Source organism: Patella vulgata, chromosome 8 (assembly GCF_932274485.2).
Source record: "Patella vulgata chromosome 8, xgPatVulg1.2, whole genome shotgun sequence".
Classification (NCBI taxonomy): Eukaryota; Metazoa; Mollusca; class Gastropoda; family Patellidae; genus Patella; species Patella vulgata.
This window is the reverse complement of record NC_065886.2, coordinates 14871763-14892089: the sequence shown is the minus strand read 5'-3', so window position 1 is coordinate 14892089 and position 20327 is coordinate 14871763. Positions and strand designations below refer to the sequence as shown.

Genomic DNA, 20327 nt, shown 5'->3' with positions numbered 1-20327 from the left:
ATACATATGATATTACAATTTACAAAATTCTTCTCTGCTTTGCAGAAGCCCATTTTTTGAGAGCCTTTTCAACATCTGGGTTAACCACTTTTCCATTACTTAGTAACATTAAATTACACAGTGTATTTGTTTCTAATGAATCTTATCTGTATATCTGAAAATTGCCATTCATCCTTAAAAGATCTACCTTTTCATAATGTGCTTAAACAAAAATGGATAATCGAGACTATGTTTTTTTTATTGTACCGACTTTAGTAATGATGGTCGAGACTAGGCCTAAAATTCAAAAGCTAATATCTTGGTTCAGAGTGGAGCAATTTGACCTTTCAGTTTTTTGTATCTAATCTCCCATAATGCCTCTTTAAGATTTTTCTTTTTCGAAATTTTTCTCAGTCGCGAACTTTTGAGATACCGTAGCCTACATGCAGACCTATTGTAGAAGTTGATATCGCTTCAACATTCAAGGATGTAATAACATTAGATGGACGAGAGCTGATCATGTCAGTATCATCTGTAAACTTGGAGCATTTTGGTGGTGATATACTAAAATAATCTGACATTCTTCTATCGAACGTTGATGAAGGCTGTTCAATTTTTCGCTTACGACCCACGGCATGTGATTTGATGATAACTGACTTTCGGCAACCCAAAGAATATATACGCAATTATAAACTGTAACAAAAAACCTGGCTTCATTTATTATCGATACGGGCAACAGGAGTAAGAAAAAGATAAATCAGGCGTCATAATTCAATAATCCCAAACAAATCGAACAAGTATTATTCACAGTGTCCGCCATTTTGAATATGTAGAAACCGTGAAAATATATTTAAAGACAAATAATTAAATCTTTTGTCTCTTAATTAGTTTATAACTACTCTTACTGTAAATACTAATCAACATTAATCCGAGATTGATCAAGAGACAAAAGATATTTCTATTATTGGCACCTAATTGATTGATAACTGACTCAGCCAAGCGCAATAGACTGTAACGTGTATGCACAGCGTGGAAATAAAGCTTCGTGGCAAGAAAAATTTATTGCCAATTTTAAGAAAGAATCGCCATACAGGAAAAAGTTATCACCAAAAATTTTGCCAGAACGAATATTTTATCACGAAAATTATATTTTTTATCGCAATTGACGGCAATGGCAATCGACAGCGTGAGTGCTGGATGAAAGTAACCGCTTCATCTTCTTTGCTAATGACTACAACTAAGATTACTATTACCCAGAACAATAGCCATTCAAGACCAATAAAGTCTGAAGCTGTACTTTTCACAAATAATACAAATACATACCCATATATTTCAAGACCAAATTTTTTTTTAACATAATTTGCAGGGATATAACCACTTCTCCTGAAAATAACATAAAATTATATTGGAATTTTCATTGGTCCAAACCTAGCATCAAGATCTTTTAACATGTCATTTGCTTATGTAGTATTAGCTGCAATTTTATAACATAGGACAGAAGAAAATATCCAAGATCAGATCAGATGTGATTTTCATACATCACATGCTCAGTAACACTATAACATAATTGTAAATTACTTAAGAGTTGATAAATATTTTGATAATTGTAAATTACTAATTGAGTTTATAAATATTGAGATAATTGTAAATTACTAACAAGAGCATCGCTAACGCAGCAATATACGTCCACATTCCTGTTTTGTTTGATATGGTCCAGTTTGCATTGAGGGTCTGTGAAATAAAACTGGGTTGTAGGACTGCTATCAGTTTAACGTTTCGTTCACATTAACAGAACACAATTTTTATTTTAAAACAATCGATGTCTTTATTCTAAAAGCATGACGTTTAGAATAGGTATCCCCATTTCAAAAGGATCGGTTAAGAATTGCGGCCTGTAGGCAAAACACAAGACACACAAACATTAGGCGTGACTCTGTCCCAAGGGGTTGAGCATGCACCAAAAATAATAATAGAGGCCAGCCTTAGGATTAAGGAATAAGTGTAAAAACGTAGCCTTAGGCTATAAGGAATAAGTCTAAAAAAAATTTCAAGATGATCGATTAAGAAATGCGGTCTGCAAGTGACACACAGACATAAAAAAAGAAAATGGGCGTAGCTCTGCCCCTGGGGGTTGGGTATTCACCACAACTAATAGGGATGTTCCTTAGGATAGAAGGAATATGTATGCTAAGTTTCAAGGTGATACGATAAGAAATGCGATCTGTAGATGACAAACAAATAAATAAATATAAGGGATGGGCGTGGCTCTACCCCTGGTGGTCGGGCATGCACCAAAAACAATAGGGATCATACTTAGGGTATAAGCAATTCATATGAAAAATTTTCAAGACGATTGATTAAGAATTGTGGCCTGTAGGTGACACACAGACATAAAAAGAAAAGAAAATGGGCGTGGCTCTGCCCCTGGGGGTAAAAAAACAATAGGGGTCATCGTTAGGGTATAAGCAATTCATATGAAAAAATTTCAAGACAATTGATTAAGAATTGTGGTCTGTAGGCGACACACACACATAGAAAAAGAAAATGGGCGTGGCTTTGCCCCTGGGGGGTGGGCATGCACCCAAAACGATAGGGATGTTCCTGAGGGTACAAAGAATAAGTATGCAAAGTTTCAAGATGATACGTTAAGAAATGCGGCCTGTAGACGACAAACAAACAAATACAAAAATGGGCGTGGCTCTGCCCCGGGGAGGCGAGCATGCACTAAAAACAATAGGGATCATCCTTAGGGTATAAGGAATAAATATGTAAAGTTGATACGTTAAGAAATGCGGTCTGTAGATGACAAACAAATAAATAAATATAAGGAATGGGCGTGGCTCTGCCCCTGGGGGTCGGGCATGCACCAAAAACAATAGGGATCTTCCTTGGGGTATAAGGAATAAGTATACCAAGTTTGAAGAAAATCCAGTAAGAATTGCGCCCTGTAGGCGACACAAAGACACACGAAAAGAAAATGGGAAATGGGCGTGGCTCTGCCCCTGGGGGTTGGGCATGTACCCCAAACGATAGGGATGTTCCTTAGGGTACAAAGAATGTGTATGCAAGATTATAAGTTAAGAAATGTGGCCTGTAGACGACAAACAAACAAATACTAGAAATGGGCGTGGCTCTGCCCCTGGGGGTCGGGCATGCACCAAAAACAATAGGGATCTTCCTTGGGGTATAAGGAATAAGTATACCAAGTTTGAAGAAAATCCAGTAAGAATTGCGCCCTGTAGGCGACACAAAGACACACGAAAAGAAAATGGGCGTGGCTCTGCCCCTGGGGGTTGGGCATGCACCCCAAACGATAGGGATGTTCCTTAGGGTACAAAGAATGTGTATGCAAAGTTTCAAGATTATTAGTTAAGAAATGTGGCCTGTAGACGACAAACAAACAAATACTAGAAATGGGCGTGGCTCTGCCCCGGGGGGTCGGGCATGCACCAAAAACAATAGGGATCTTCCTTGGGGTATAAGGAATAAGTATACCAAGTTTGAAGAAAATCCATGAAGAATTGCGCCCTGTAGGCGAACCACAGACACACACACACACACACACACATACATACATACACACACACACACACACACACACACACACACAGACAGGGGCGACGGCATAATACGTTCACATTATGAATGTGGACGTATAAAAATGGGTTGATAAATATTAAATTCTATGTATAAGTTGACAGTTAGTGCATGAAAATTTTGAATGTTTTTTCCTTACTTGTTTCTGTCTTCTGCCTGCCACCAATGTTCTTTACTTTTATCTAATATTGTATATTCCTCCCCCTATAAAAATAAATATAGCAATAATTGTATAATCCTCCCCTAAACAAGCCAACAGTGATGCTGATGTCCCCCACGGCCTATACTATATACCGGAAAACACCGGAAAACAACCGGAAAACAACCGGAAATCACCGGAAAACACCATGTTATACTGAATACTGGAAAACACACTAAATACCGGAAACCACCCTTAATACCGGAAACCACCCTAAATAGGTAACCTGGAGAAGGGCTATACTACAAACCGGAAACTAACCCTAACCCTAACCCAGGCACACAGAGGACCAGGCTCCCGGTTACCTATTTAGGGTGCCAGTCTCCGGGTTACCTATTTAGGGTATTTTCCGGTATTTAGTGTTTTTGCGGTGTTTTCCGGCATTCAGTATAAAATGGTGTTTTCCGGTTGTTTTCCTGTGTTTTACGGTTGTTTTCCGGTGTTTTCCTGTGTTTTCCGGTATATAGTATTGCTGGCCCCCACCAAATTGAAAAAGGTAATAAGATGATACACATTCTATAATTGCATATTATCGAAGCAGAAAATGTTTATTATTGAACATAGTCAAGCTATTGGTGTAACAGAACTATATGAAATGCGCATTATCGAATTTAGTCATGGTATTGATGTAATGATAGAAGTCAAGTTTCAGGATTCTCACTCAATTAGAATCAAAGTTGTTGAGGTGCAAAGTCTCAACCAATCCAATTGCTCATCATCGAACTTAGTCAAGGTATTGATGTACTGAAACTATACTCTGAGTTTGATGTAATGAAACTACAGTAGAATCTGTACAAGCAGCCACTCCTATTCAGCAACATCTCCTTGTAAGCGGTCACAAGAAATCCCCCCCGTAGAAATTCTATTGCTTCATCTCTTTAATCAACAGTCACTCCTCTAACACGACCACCGGTCACTATTTTACTAATAAATTTAGCAAAATAGCGCTTATTCAACGGCCATTGTTGAATGATACCATATTGTCGTACTTCGTAGCATCTCCTCTAATCCTGTGATTAATAGTTAATTATCTACTCCCCCACCGATCAGGTAAAACGAACTGTGAAAATAACAATAAACCTGTGATTATCTGTTAATTAATCTTTTGTTTTATTAAATGACAAACCCTGATCATTGTTTTCACACGTAACGAAACACTATTTGATACTGATTAAATGAACAGAAAGTACCGTCAAAGCCGAGTTTTGTCACGATCATTTAGTATCCATTTTCCATTGCTACTTTGTTGCTAAACAGAAGTTTTAGTGCCTGCTATATTATATAAGAGTTACACCCCCTGAAAATTGGTGACAAATTCAGCGATGGTTTTTTGGACATGTGCGTTTTTGATAAAATAAAATTAATTCATGAATTGTCTTCACAAAAATGGATAAATATTATTGAATACATCACAATGGTAGACAGTATCAATGTTGGTACAAAATGACACCTTTACAGAAGATATATCAGAGATTTGAGTCAAAGAATTTTCGTTCTAAGCAAGTTTCAGCGACGGCCAAATTTACCGATGCGGGTATTGATGTTTGCTCCCAATAATGCACCCAAGCGTAAAATTTACTTGATGTCAGCACTAACAAACACTGAGATTTTATTAAGAGGTCACTCCTGTTAAGTGGCCAGTCATGAAATTTCCCTTTAGTGGCTGCTTAATACAGATTCTACTGTATACACCAAGTTTCACCATTCTTACTCAATTGGAATCAAAGTTATCCTGTCCCAAAACATTGTCGCAGAAAATGTTCATTATTGAACTCAGTTAAGGTACGGATGTAATGAAACTATAGGGAATGTCCCAACCAATCAAATTGTGTATCTTTGTTTAGCCTAAGCAGAAAATGCTCATCATCAAACTCAGTCAAGGCATTCAACTAATAAACACCTATACCAAGCTTGAACATTCTAGCTCAATTAGAAGCAGAGTTATTGTGTCCCAAAAAATGTGACGAACATGTAGACAAATCGACAGACAGACCAACGGATAGACCGATTTTAATTACAGTCTCTTGCTTTTCTCTAAAGGCGGGGGACAATAATAAGTTCCCTTTCAATGGTAAGAGCAATAACTCCTTATGAATAGCTGAACTATCCCAGCAAGTCTGAAAAAGTATTCTGAAATACAAATTCAGTGACAGGTGCAATAACACCATGGTAAACTGAATTTCCTTGCGACTTGCCAAACAATCTCAGCAAGTTTTAAAAAAAAATAATCAAAACTGAGAGAGAGAGAGAGAGAGAGAGAGAGAGAGAGAGATGGAGAGAGATAGATGGGGTTTAACGTCCACTCGACACAAACTAGGTCATTTCGGGACTAACATATGGTTTAATTTTATTTCCATAATTCGCTTGCGCGTATGGGTCTTTAGCAATGGGAGGAAACCGGAGGACCCAGAGAAAACCCACGAGGTTGGACAGGCAACCCTACTCCTTGTCACGTACAACCGGGTAATCGAAACAACGCCAGTTGACTCAATGACAAACTTTATGATACAGCGCGCACACGCTAACCATTCAGCCATCCAACACCCCCTAATCAAAACTGTAGTGTTTCCAAGAATTGTGCACAGACGTGACATAGGGCCAATAATAAAAAAAAAATTCTCAGGTGGACATATAAGTTTACTCACTTGTATTAATTCTAAATCACCATCTTCAGCTGGTTCAAAATCATAAATAGCTATATATACTAGTTTTTCTTGTTTTGCTTTTGCAGGGCCATTTGTAAGTGGTGGACTTGGTAGTTTTCTATTGATTACTTTCTTGCCCGTGCTTCCAGCTATTACAAATATAGATTTAGATTGTATGAATTTGACATTGAATTAATGTGAAAGAAATTAGTGCTAAATAATACACAAGATTAAATGATACCTGGATTACAGTGATATAAAACTTCTCCTTCCATTATCCTCATAAATTTACAAACACAAAGTAACGATTTTCTTGATTTATTCATTAGAAAAACTGCTTTATTTGGGGGGATCACGTGGAGGTCGGGTGTTCAATCCCTGCATTGGCCGAGAAAGTTCATCCAGATTTTCCGGCGTGGTTCTCCCTTGTCAGTGATGCAGGACGGAGGGGTTGACAAGGAAAGCTGTCTAGTCGTTCGGATGGGACGAAAAACCGAGGTCCCGTGTACACATTGGCGTGCACGTAAAAGATCCCTTGGCAGTTGGAATTCGATATAAGAGTAGGCCGTAGTGCCGCTGTCCGGGCACACTGTATGGCGTATGCCCGTCTTCATTAGCCCAGGTTAGGCGCAGAACAGTAGGACGTTAAACTCCATTGCATTTCATTTCATTTTTGCTTTATTTGGAGATTCCCTTATTGTGGTCATCTTCTGAAGCTAGTAATATCTCCTAGATTAAAGATGCGTTCATTACGTAAGAGATAAATCAGCCTATTGAAACACTACATGTACAGATAATAGAACATCAGTATATAATAAATGATATGAACTTTATCACTATAATCTGGGTATCATTTAATCTTGTGTATTTAACACTATAATTTCTTTCACATTCATTTAATATCATATCTCTGTTTAAAAATTTGTAAGAATTGTTTAAAATCACCAAAAGTCATCTAATTTGTACTTGTGTCCAGTTTAAAACTGACTGATTAATTTTAAAATGAGTGTCCAATTTACAAGTATTAAATTTTCTAACCACTGTTCAAAAATTAATCATTATACATCATTAATCAATTGGGTTGTTTATTTTTTAACAGTGATTGAGAAATTAAACACTTGTAAATTGGACACTCATTATCAAAATTGAATGATCAGCTTTAAACTGGACAGAAGTACAAATTCAACGATTTATGGTGATTTTAAACAGTTTTTACAAATTTTTAAACAAAGATTGGATATTCACATTCGTGAAAGAAATTAGTGCTAGATACACATGATTAAATGATACCTGGGTTACAGTGTTATTACAATCATGAAATAGCAATAAGTTGGAAGGAACCCAGCCTATTCTAAGTTTATATAACTGTAAAACTCATTGTTACAATGTATATACCTTCTGATAAGAGGGAAACTGGATATTAACATCTAATAAAGGAGATGGGTCTCAATACACCAGATTGCACTAGAGTCTTATATACCACATGTTATTAGCTGACCAGTATTAATTATTCATGTATTTAAGAGAGAGAGAAATGGGGTTTAACGTTCACTTGACACAAACTAGGTCATTTCGGGACTAACACAGGGTTCAATTTTATTTCAATAATTTGCTTGCACACAGGGGTCTTTAGCAGTACGAGGAAATCGGAAGGACCCGGAGAAAACCCACGAGATTGGAAAAGCGACCCTACTCCTTGTCACATAGAACAGGGGAATCGAAATCATGCCAGTTGACTCAATGACAGACCTTATGATACAACGCGCATGCACTAACCATTCGGCCATCCACCCCCCCTCCCCCCACATGTATTTAAGAAACGGCCATGATGCTGGCTTTATGTACATTGTCAATAACATGTGGGATTTATTATTAAGTCTGTAATGAATGTAGTGGTTAGTTGTTTATAGTAGTAAGTATTGGGTTTCAGTGCATCTAATAAATGTTACAACACTGTATTGTAACATACAGTCTAAGTTTGATAAAAGTTATAAATTATGAGGCACATTCTCACACTATTGCAGGTCTTGATTTTGGCTTCAAATGTTATATAAATCATTGGATGGCAGAGATTTAAATGGATCAAAACATCTGCTAGATTTTAACATCTAACAATAAAATGGATAACTGAGACTTGGCCTTGATTGTCAAGTACCACTGCTATAATAAACAATCTACGCTGCATCTTCAAACACCCACAACTTAGCTCAGAATAAAGTAATTTGAATGAAATTTTCAATATATTCATTTTTCATTATCTATTTATCTAAATCTTACGTAATGCATCATTAACAAGATTATGAAACAGTAACGTACCCGGAGTATGACATTGCGCACGAGTATCCTGCAGCATTTCACATCCTGGAGCATTTCTATCAATCTGGTCACAACAGTTATATTTTCCTTTTTTCTTTGTCCAAACACCTTTGTGATATTTATGTAGAAATTCAGCCTTATTTCTAATACTCTCTGAAATAAATGAAATATTTAGAGTTAAGACAGATCAACCATGTTTTCTGCAAAGCCTAGAACCGATTCCAGTCTACAGACATGGAATCTCATGCTTGTGAAAGAAGCTGTATCATAAAGATTTATTTTGCTTATAATCATAGCCTGCTTTCAGGGCGTTACGGTGGCACATGGTTTCAGGATGACTTACTAACCAGAAGGTTCAGGGTACGATCTCAGTGTTGGACAAGAAAGCTCCCAGAGATTGTCCTGTATGGTTTCCCCACATCAGTGGTGCAGAATGGAGGTGCTGGCAAAAAACAGCATCTAGTCGTACGTATGGGGACAAAAAATGAGGTCTTGTGTACACGTTCTCGTGTGCATGAAAAAGAATCAACAGAGTTATTATAATGGCTATAGGATTGGTGGGGCCTTACTATTGGTGGGAAGCAACAGAGTTATTATTATGACTATAGAATTGGTGGGGTCTTACTATCACTGGGAACAGAGTTTTTATAAACTATAGAATTAGTGGGGCCTTACTATAGCTGGGAAGCAATAGAGTTATTATAATGACTATAGAATTAGTGGGGTCTTACTATCGCTGGGAACAGAGTTATTATAAACTATAGAATTAGTGGGGTCTTACTATCGGTGGGAAGCAACAGAGTTATTATAATGACTATAGAATTAGTGGGGTCTTACTATCACTGGGAACAGAGTTATTATAAACTATAGAATTAGTGGGGCCTTACTATCGGTGGGAAGCAACAGAGTTATTATAATGACTATAGAATTAGTGGGGTCTTACTATCACTGGGAAGCAACAGAGTTGAGAATCACCACACTGTCCTAATCAATATTTGTAAGGAAATAATCAGGCCTTGAAAAAATGATTTTAGTTGAACCTGACATTTGGTCAGACACTACTGAACTGGCACCTGAAATTTTTTCTTCTGAACTTGTATAACACAGACAAGATGTCTGGCACCAGAGACATTGAACCGGTACCTGACACAGTCTGAATTTGTTCCTGAAACTGTCTCTGTTACAGATGTCTTATTATCAGGCATGGAGAGAGAGAGAGAGAGAGAGAGAGAGAGAGATGGGGTTTAACGTCCACTCGACACAAACTAGGTCATTTCGGGACTAACATATGGTTCAATTTTATTTCCATAATTCGCTTGCACATAGGGGTCTTTAGCAGTGGGAGGAAACTGGAAGACCCGGAGAAAACCCACGAGGCTGGACAGGCGACCCTACTCCTTATCACGTACAACCGGGGAATCGAAACCCCGCCAGTTGACTCAATGCCTATTACTTAATGTAATGGTACTTACCCTTTTTAATAGCTTCTATCCAGTCTTCTCTAGAAGTTTTATCTAATGCTACAACATACAGTGTGTATGTGTCACTATTCTCTTGATATACAATCTGAAATATGAAATGAAATGGGGTTTAACGTCCTACTGTTCTGCTCGTAACCTGGGCTAATGAAGACGGGCATATGCCATACAGTGTGCTATGATGGATATTTTGCCCGGACAGCTGCGCTACGGCCTACTCTTATATCGAATTCCAACTGTCAAGGGATCTTATACGTGCACGCCAATGTGTACACGGGACCTCGGTTTTTCGCCCCATCCGAACCACTAGACAGCTGTCCTTGTCAGGCCCTCCGTCCTGCATCACTGACAAGGGGAAAACACGCCGGAAAATCGGGATGAACTTTCTCGGCCAGTGCAGGGATCGAACACCCGACCTCCAGACTAGCGAGCCAACGTCTTACCCACTTAGCCACGTGATCCCCCCAATCTGAAATAAAAATTTTAAATTTGATTTAAATTCAGCTAGAACATAAAAATCTATAATCCATGCCGCATTATCTTAAACGTTGACAACGATTAAGCCTAAGGATCTACCAAGAGCAGGGGCCCAACAAAAACTGGGACCCAAGTAAACTTTTTTTTCTAAAAGTGCTAAATGTTAACATCCTGTGTGTCACTGAAATTAATTCATAGGGATTCTTTTTGATATGAGAGACTCCAAGGGTGTGTTAATCTATATAAAAAAAGGAATTATGGTTCAAATTTTATTTAATTTGGACGCAGTCAGGGATGGATAAGATGGATTTTCTTTGTTACTTCATTAATTATTTTATTTGTAATATTAGTGTTATAAATTGTACAAAGGGGGGGGGGGGGGGGTGAGGGGGGTCACAGGATGTTTAGGGGCCCAAAACCAGGCTGATTACTATAGCAACAGGCTGGTGCTGATTAATATAGCAACATATGTAGAACTGTTTACAATTGAATCTAAATTGTCTAATATTACAATCATTTCGACAATGCTTGTTACATGGACGAGCGAATCTTCCTATGGTATTTTCATTGAATAAGCAGATTGTTTTCCCTCTTGTAGATTGGATGGAGCTTAACTATGCAATAACTAGATAATTTCAATGTTATTGCACACATTTGCTGGTTTAGGCCAATTTTAGTAAAAATTACATAGAGAAGTGGGATGGGTTTTCTGTGCAATAACAACAAGCATGTTGAGCAGGTTTCAATGTTACAAGTCATTTATAGCACGCTTCATTCGTTAACAGCTTTAACACCTCGGCCTCGCAACCTCAATAGTTGAACCTGTTAACTCATGAAAGCCATGCTATAAACATTACATAGCCTCATAGCCTATTACCAGGAAGTATTCCTGGTCAATTTTGATATCATAAAACAGTGCTCAAATTCCAGTAAAACAGTGAGGTAGACAAACACTTTCTTCATCCAAAAATAAATAGATGTCACTCATTAATTACTAGCATATTTATCTTTTTATACAGCATCAACGAATCAAATGGCTTATGTCTGCTCAACCTGAGCAGAAAAGTCTCATAAGACAGAGGAACCCATATTAATAGTCCCCTGCTTTCTTTGACGAGGGACAACAAACAATTATAAGATATACTATTTTGGTTGAAAACTGTCTTAATTATATCTGTGCTATGTGGGAAATTTTGCCCAGACAGTAAAGTTTCTTTGTACTCAGCTTTGATTTCTGACTGCCAAGGTTCATGTGTACATGGGACCTTTGTTTTCGTCACATTTGAATGACTCATCGCCTTTCTCCTCGTGACAAGTGGAGAACATGTTCGAAAATTCTGAGGACTTTTCTTGGCCAGCACTGATATTGAACCCAAAACCCCCTGATTGGTGAGCCAGCATTACACTAACAGAGCCACCAGTGGCTTCTGAAATTCCTCGCAGGTAATATTGATTTAAAATATTGTATTGTGTAATAGTACGTACAAGCTATGTAAATCTGACTTCCCATTATATTTCTCAATTGAACACCGGGTGCCCAAATATTCCCCGAATAGGAAGTGAAATGGGGGGGGGGGGGGGTAACGTCCTACTGTTCTGCTCCGGACAGCAGTGATACAGCCTATCCTTATATCCAGTTCTAACTGCCAAGGGATCTTTTATTTGCATGCCAATGTGTACATAGGTCCTCAGTTTTCCATCCCATCCAAATGGCTATATGTTGTCCCTTGCTAGATCTTCTGTCCTGCACCACTGACATGGGGGTACCAATCCGGAAAATCCCAATGACCTCTCATCGCCAAGCAGGGATCAAATACAGGACCTCCAGGTTTGCGGGCCAAAGTTTTACTCACTGAGCCACTGTGGCTCCTCCCCTAATAGAAACTATATAAATAGTAACTAAATATATATAAAGTACAATATACCTGGAAGACATTATCTTTATTATCCAACATACCATCTTCTACAGCTTCAACTACTTTTATATTCTTTAACTCTATCTGTCCTTTTGGCTTTCCTTTTTTCTGAAATAATAATCAAATATTGTTAATATTGTAAAACTTATTATTAAAAAAATCCTCCATAAATTGACAACAATAATAATAATATGTCCAATTAAATTAAAGTCCAGTTACGTCTCGATTCATTTTAAATAGTCATACGAATGGGACAAAAAACTGATGACATGTAAACGAACCCTTGGCAGTTGGAATTCTATGAAGAGTATGCAGAAATACTGCTGTTCGAGCCAAATTTCTCTCATAGATCACGGCAAGGCGAATGATTATCTTCATTAGTTGGGTTGGATGTTAGGTCATATTTCATGTCATTTGTATTCAGTTACACGTACCTGTACACTGATGAAGTAACAGTAAACTAGGATGTTAAAATCTATTTCATGTCACTTGTAATCAGTTACACTGATGAAGTCACAATAAACTAGGATGTTAAAACTATATTTCATATGATTTGTAAACATTTACCATGATGAGGTAACAGTCAGTGTTTTAATTTGTAATTAAAGGTAAACTGAGTTAGTCAGGTTCAGAAGATCATTTCAGAAATTAATCTCATACTGGACAATGAATAAAATATTAAACAGCTGGACATTTCCTTTTAAAGGGACAATAACACTCTTGCTGGCGTGACAGCTCCAGAAAATAAATAAAAGCCTTATTCTAAGTACTATATGTTTAAGTGTCCTACCTGTTGTGTAAATTATTCATTAAATCCTATTTTACTTGTCCAGAGGGTTCGAAAATATTTTTAAATCAAAGTCACATTTGAAAAGGTTTACGTCAGGCTTTTCAAATCATTTAGTTGAATTTTTCCAATTTTTTAAATTAGGTGTGTTAAGATGAAATTTGTATCACCAATTAATTGGAATATTGTAAAATAGTACAATTTGTTGACCAGAATAAAAATTGGGACATATTATTCAGTTACAACAAGAGTGGTATTGAGCCTTTAAAGCAAGTGCTCAAAACACTACATACGTTAGATTCTGCCAAATAAGGCAAATAAGGCACCTGTCAGACATTGTCAGGCACCAATACAGGTTTTGTCAGACACAATCCCTCTCGTGCCTGTCATTTTATCCACTGATAATTTGTCTTTTTTCTGTTTTTATTGATATTTTTAATACATGTTGGATACAGTGTTCAACATGTCCAGTACTAGTTCAGTAATTCATGACATTTTGTCAGGTATAAATAGAAACTAGGGGTCACTGTGGATAAGTGGGTAAGACACTGGATCGCTAGTCTGGAGGTCGGGTGTTCGTTCCGTGCATTGGCCAAGAAAGTTCCCCCTTGTCAGTGATGCAGGACGGATGGGCTGACAAGGACAGCTGTCTACTCATTCGGACGGAACAAAAAAAAGAGGTCCCGTGTACACATTGACTTGCACGTAAAAGATCCCTTGAAAGTTGGAATTTGATATAAGAGTAGGCCATAGTGCCACTGTCTGGGCAAAATTTCCCTCATAGCACACTGTATGGCGTATGTCCGTCTTCATTAGCCCAGTAGAGAGCAGAACAGTAGGACGTTAAACTCCATTTCATTTCATTTGACAACTAAAACAGTTATTGCCAGTGCTTCAATGATTGTAGCTGACTGAAATTATAACATGGATAAAGACCACTTTACATATACATGTACTTACATCAGGTTTACCATCATAATATGAAAGATGGGTGTCAGTAAGAACAAATAATCTATTTCTATAATTCTCTCCTGTCAAGAGCACAGATTTGTTGATGGAACGTTTCAATAAATATGCTATTTTTAATTCATTGTCACCATTTCTTGCCATTTCTTATAGTTCATATCAGTTATCTCCCTTTCTTGCAGTAAAGTTCACTTTTCAGTCCATTAGAAATCTGGAAATGAAAGAGAAAAGGGGTATGACTTAAAACTTAGTTTATTTCAATAAAGTGGGTGGCAAGAGCAAGCAAGGTCCCTGAAGGAAACCTACATTTGTGTTCAATTCAGCAGGCAACCATGTGGAGGAAACCTACATGTGCACAGATTAGATTCAGTAGGCAACCATATTCCTGAAAGAAACCTACATGTACATGTATTTTACAATGTTTTAAGAAAGATTTGAAGCAAAATATTGATAGATTAATTATTTTGAATATCTTTTAGTCCTAATATATCATCAAATCACCCAGTTTGTACAGAGGAAGGTATATTTAAACAATAGTCATTAATCAGGGAGTGTTTAACTAGCTGTAAAAGATGACACTAGTATATATACCCACCACTGTTGAATACATAAACCAATAGTGGTGTATATATCACATAATTATAGTGATAGGCTTAACAATTTATTAATATACATGTTACATCTACATGTATTTCAAGTCCTCAGATTGATTATTTAGCCTATAATTAAGAAAACAAAATCAAAATACCAACGCTAGATAATGTCCCAGCTGGGATTCAATCGGATTTAAAAAAAGGCCTATCAATTTTTTAAGGTCATCAAAACGATAGCAGTATTACTGCGTAGCGAGCACCATGGATCAATGAAATTTCAATTCCACATATCTTTATAAATTCTTTGTGACTCTATTCCGTTAAAATGGTGCGTCAGGACTTTAATGAATACCAACTGATTGTCACCGGCCAGGTGTATCATTCATCACATTCACAAATAGGACTTGACTAATTATGTTCATCATAAACTTTATTCATCTCCTTAAAACGTATAAGTCATTACATAGCAGCACATTATATCTACATATAGGTCTGTAGGAGTTTCATATGGCTAACCGCCTCACAACTTCATTAAATTACTTATCGGCTGACCGCCGAGCTAACCGCTCTACACCATGTCTCATCTCGCATCGATTCAACAGCACGCGACAAACTCATCGCCACACAGTTAAAGGGAGGCAACTACAATTCCTTAAAGACTTCCTCATAGATCTCTAATTAATTAAAGGGACCCAAATCCTGACATTCTCCCACACTTAGCTTGAATGACATCCTCGTCATTATAATGTTATTATGAAGATGTACAAACATATTTAAATTAAACTTATTTTAAAACAATGAATAATGCTTCAACATCTAATATTAACATTTCAAGTAATGATAGAAACTTATGGTTATTATTATTATGACTCCTTTGGAATTTAGCCTATGAGAGAGAGAGAAATGGAGTTGAACGTCCACTCGACACAAAATAGGTCCTTTCGGGACTAACATGTTGTTCAATTTTATTTCCATAATTCGTTTGCGCGTAGGAGTCTTTAGCAGTGGGAGGAAACCGGAGGACCCGGTGAAAACCCACGAGGTTGGACAGACAACCCTACTCCTTGTCATGTACAACCGAGGAATCGAAACCACGCCAGTTCACTCAATGATAGACTTTATGATACAGCGCGCACCTGCTAACCATTCAGCCATCCAACCCCCACCATTTAACCTATGAAGAGAAACAAGCAATTATATGTTTACCAAATAAGACAAAATAAGAAAATAAGACAAAATTCTATAACTATTTCTTATAGTTCTATATATTTACTATAAACTACGGTACTTCAAGTTTTAGATTATCTCAGCTTTCATAACAACAGCCATAACATCAAAATGTTTTCTAACCTACATGTACATGTATATTACAAACAGTTCAATTAGACTTTAGAGTTGTAAGAATTAACTATTATATTGTCCACATTTTGCTGCATCACCATATAATTAAAAACCATCATAATGTTTTGTAAAACGCTGTCTTTTAGATTATCTTAACACTGATTGTTTAACATATTCTTGAGGGTTAAAAAGTGTGTTTGGTAACAAATTATCATTACTGTCATTATCACACTGAGGAAATTTTAGTGGTATCTGTGTACATATTGGCGTGCACGTAAAAGATCCCTTGGCAGTTGGAATTTGATATAAGAGTAGGCCATAGCACCACTGCCCGGGCAAAATTTCACTCATAGCACATTGTATGGCGTATGCCCTTCTTCATTAGCCCAGTTTAGGAGCAGAACAGTAGGACGTTAAACCTCATTTCATTCTGTATACCGACACTTCGCACTATTATTAATAATTTTATCTGGGAATAAAGTTGGATTACACACTTTCTTCAATTTATTATGATGAATCATTACTTTTCTACCATCATTTCTCTCTACTTTATACAACACAGGGTTATCTTTGAATGTCTCAACTACACGACCACTGTGGTCCCACGTTTGATTAATACAGTCCTTAATTGTCGCCAACTTCTAAAGATTGAAATTGTACATGTTTATCTCTTTCTAATTTATAAATTACTATGCGCAAATTGAACTGCTTTTGCCAACTTCATTTCCAAATTCCTAGCATATTCATTTATACTCAAAGTTTTATTGTTATCATTCATTGTAGGAAACATAATATCAGCAGGAAGTTGTGTTTCACGACCACGATGTAGGAAGTTAGGAGTAAATCCTGTTACACTATGTACTGTTGAGTTATGCGCCAAAGAAAGAAAAGGCAACATACCAACCCAACGATAATTATTATCTGTGTACACTTTTAGCATACTTTTCAAAGTATTGTTCCACCATTGACAAAGCTTCTTGTCTATGGGCTGAAAATTGTCTCGAACCAAAAGCTATAGGTTTATCTTGACCATCAATTTAGTGATAAAACAGCGTCAATCACAAATCAACATGCATCGGTTGTCAACAGAAATGGCTTATCAAAGTTTGTATGAATTAGAATTGGGGGACTTATTAACAATTCCTTCAATTTTTGAAAAAGCATTTTGTCTTTCATCTGTCCAGTCTAGGCAATGACTGAATTGGCCTGGTATCAGGTTTTAATTGTAACTTGTGTGGTACGATGTCACATTCTCCCAAATCCCATTTATTTCTGGAGAAAACTTCATGATAATCAGCACATACATTTTCTAATTTCTTCTTACTGTCAGGAGAAATGTCAATGCTTTCAAAGTCTACAATTTTGTCATTTTTCACATCTTCAGGGCATTTAACAGTTAAATGATTTGAATTAAATTGAACTTCACTTGTACTTTGAACAATTCTGTTCAATTGGCTCATTGATTTCGAGTCTAATTCAGCAAGTTCATGGAAAAGTGTTTCTACTTCTTCAACTTCACCAAAACAGCTTCCATGCTCGACTTGAATTAGCTTGCAGGTTTTATTTACAACAAGAATGTTTACTAAGTCTCTTTCAGGTTTTACGAAACAATTAGTTACAACAAGTCCTTCTATCTGCAAATTACCATTCTGATTAATACTAAATTGTCTATTATCTAGGTTAGGCACATCTTCAATATCCCACTTTACTTTAGCTAGTACTACACGTTCTGAATAAGGGGGAATAACTGTGATTTTAACAAGTATTGTTTTATTTGAAAGTATTTGCTTTACATCGGTCAGGGGATTTCCATTTGAAGAAACTAACATCAAGTCTTGACCTTCAATAGTGAATACATTTCTCAGTAGATCTACCCATATCTTCTCATGAAATCGGTTCCTAAAATAAGATCACAATTCAACTTTTCAGTAACCAAAATTGTATGAGAATAGTTTTTATCATTCAGGGGCAAAGTGATTGCTGCAACGAATGATCCTGCAACTGGTAAAGTTTGTTCAGATGCTACAGAAACTTTAGTATTAATATGTTGCTATCTCTGGTAAATGTTTATTCAGCCACTTCAATAATGAAATAGAAATATCACTTCCGGTGTCTGTAAGCGCTCTGACATCAATTCCATTTAACTTAGTATTAATAAATACACCTTTATCTGTATTGGTACTCTGATTAGGGTTTTCTGGATGTCTCATTTCTGGTTGATTCAGGTAGGAATACTTGTAACTTGAACTATATTCAGAATCTGAATGTCTCTTCATGGTAGGGCACTCATTCTTATAATGTCTATAACCATAACAACCATAACATTGTAACTGTGGTTTTCCATTTGACCGTTTTATTTCAAAATCATTTGAATTGACGTAACTTGACTGGGAATTAAGAATTGAGTAACAGCCACCATCCGTATTACAATTCTGACTATAATTAGTTCGACGTCTTTCATAAGTGTTATGCCTTGGTTTGCCAATTGCCATAAGAATTTCTTGTTTAGTTTGTGGCGAGTATTTTCGTAAATGAAAGTTGTGTGGTTGAAAGGGCACCATAATATCAAATTTACATTCTAGATTTCTATTAGCAAATATTATGATCGCTTTATGTCAAATAGTACATTTACTCTCTATTTTAATAATTATTGGTGCTTTTGAGCATATACATGTAATGCATTGATCAATGTTCTAATTTGTCTGGCCAATAATCCAATCACAGCACTCTGTGCAAGCATTTATTATGATTGCTTTAATGGCAAATAGTAAACTTTATCTCTTTTAATAATTATTGGTGCTATGGCACATATAAGGCATTGATATTCTTAGTATATAATACAGAGCGAAGCGCGGTGCTTGAGCAAAGCTCTTTTTCAGTATCACAGGAGCATAACTGAAACTGTCACTCAAAGACTGTTGGCTTTAAAAAAATTCAGACCAGAACCAAGCAAAACTGGCGATGCGCATGTCAACTTACCAGATCTCGCCCAAGTCTCGCGTCTCATAGAACTATTTCTATGACGCGTCTAATCAATGACGATTGACGTTAATGAAAATAATTGTCAAGCTTTTTTGGTCTTTTTTTTTAAAACAAAATTAATCATACAATCTAAATTAAAATCAAATGGAAAAGCAAAATTATTTAACATTATTTGTATCACTTGAGAAGCTTAATTAAGAAGGTTTTATATTTGACAGCAATCACATCAGCTTCGCTCTACTCAGGCAATACCTATTACATATTATGTATGACTATAAATAACGCAATCGTAGCACCTGACAAGGTAGGTTTCTATAGGGAAGCATTTATTATGATCAATTTATGGCAAATAGTACACTTTCTCTATTTTAATAATCATTGGTGCTATAAAGCATATAATACATCGGTGTTCTATGAATCCAACATGTATGACTAATAACGTGATCACAGCACACTGACTGAGATCATGAAATCAATAATAGTAGTCTCAAGTCTGTATATCTTTGGATCTGCAACATATATTTCTGAAGAGAAGATTGTAAAGTTTTATAATCCAACGAAAAACCACTGACTATATACATATATTTTAATAAAAACAAACTACTTGTAATGAAAGACTTGATTTCCTGTGACAAAAAAAATATCAGATTAATCAGAATGTCAAATGAAAAACAAAACAAAAAAAACAATCATTCAATGGAATCAATTGGACACCTAACACCCATGACAGCCCTCTTCATCAATGGATTAGGATGAAAACCATGAATAAAAGTAAAAGATTAATTTCTTTTCGTCATGAATTACAAAATAAAATACTCAATTACCAGGAAGCGTAATGTATACCAACCTATTTCATTTCCTACATAAGTTATTAACTGGAACTCTCGTGTGGAGAAGAAAGAAATGTCAAGCTGTTCAATCAAATTTATACAACGACATTACAACGAAACGAAATATAACATGTCTAGATTGAAATCGAATAAAGTGCTATAAAATAGTATCTGTCTATTACAGTAGGTTTTTGTCTATATTTTCATCTAAAAATAATACA

At 36.4% G+C, this 20327-nt stretch overlaps 1 protein-coding gene across 1 annotated transcript in view; it reads right to left on the bottom strand.

Moving 5' to 3' along the window:
• LOC126830711 (tyrosine-protein kinase ITK/TSK) overlaps positions 1–20163 on the bottom strand; it is a 33656-nt gene extending 13493 nt beyond the window's left edge. The window contains exons 1-8 of the mRNA XM_056102853.1: positions 20124–20163; positions 14355–14571; positions 12617–12715; positions 10209–10302; positions 8737–8889; positions 6421–6569; positions 3716–3780; positions 1303–1362 (exon numbers count right to left, since the gene is read on the bottom strand). Coding sequence (XP_055958828.1) covers positions 1303–1362; positions 3716–3780; positions 6421–6569; positions 8737–8889; positions 10209–10302; positions 12617–12715; positions 14355–14504 — 770 coding nt within the window. The 5' untranslated portion in view covers positions 14505–14571; positions 20124–20163. The remainder of the gene's footprint in view (positions 1–1302; positions 1363–3715; positions 3781–6420; positions 6570–8736; positions 8890–10208; positions 10303–12616; positions 12716–14354; positions 14572–20123) is intronic.
• Positions 20164–20327: the final 164 nt, after the last annotated feature.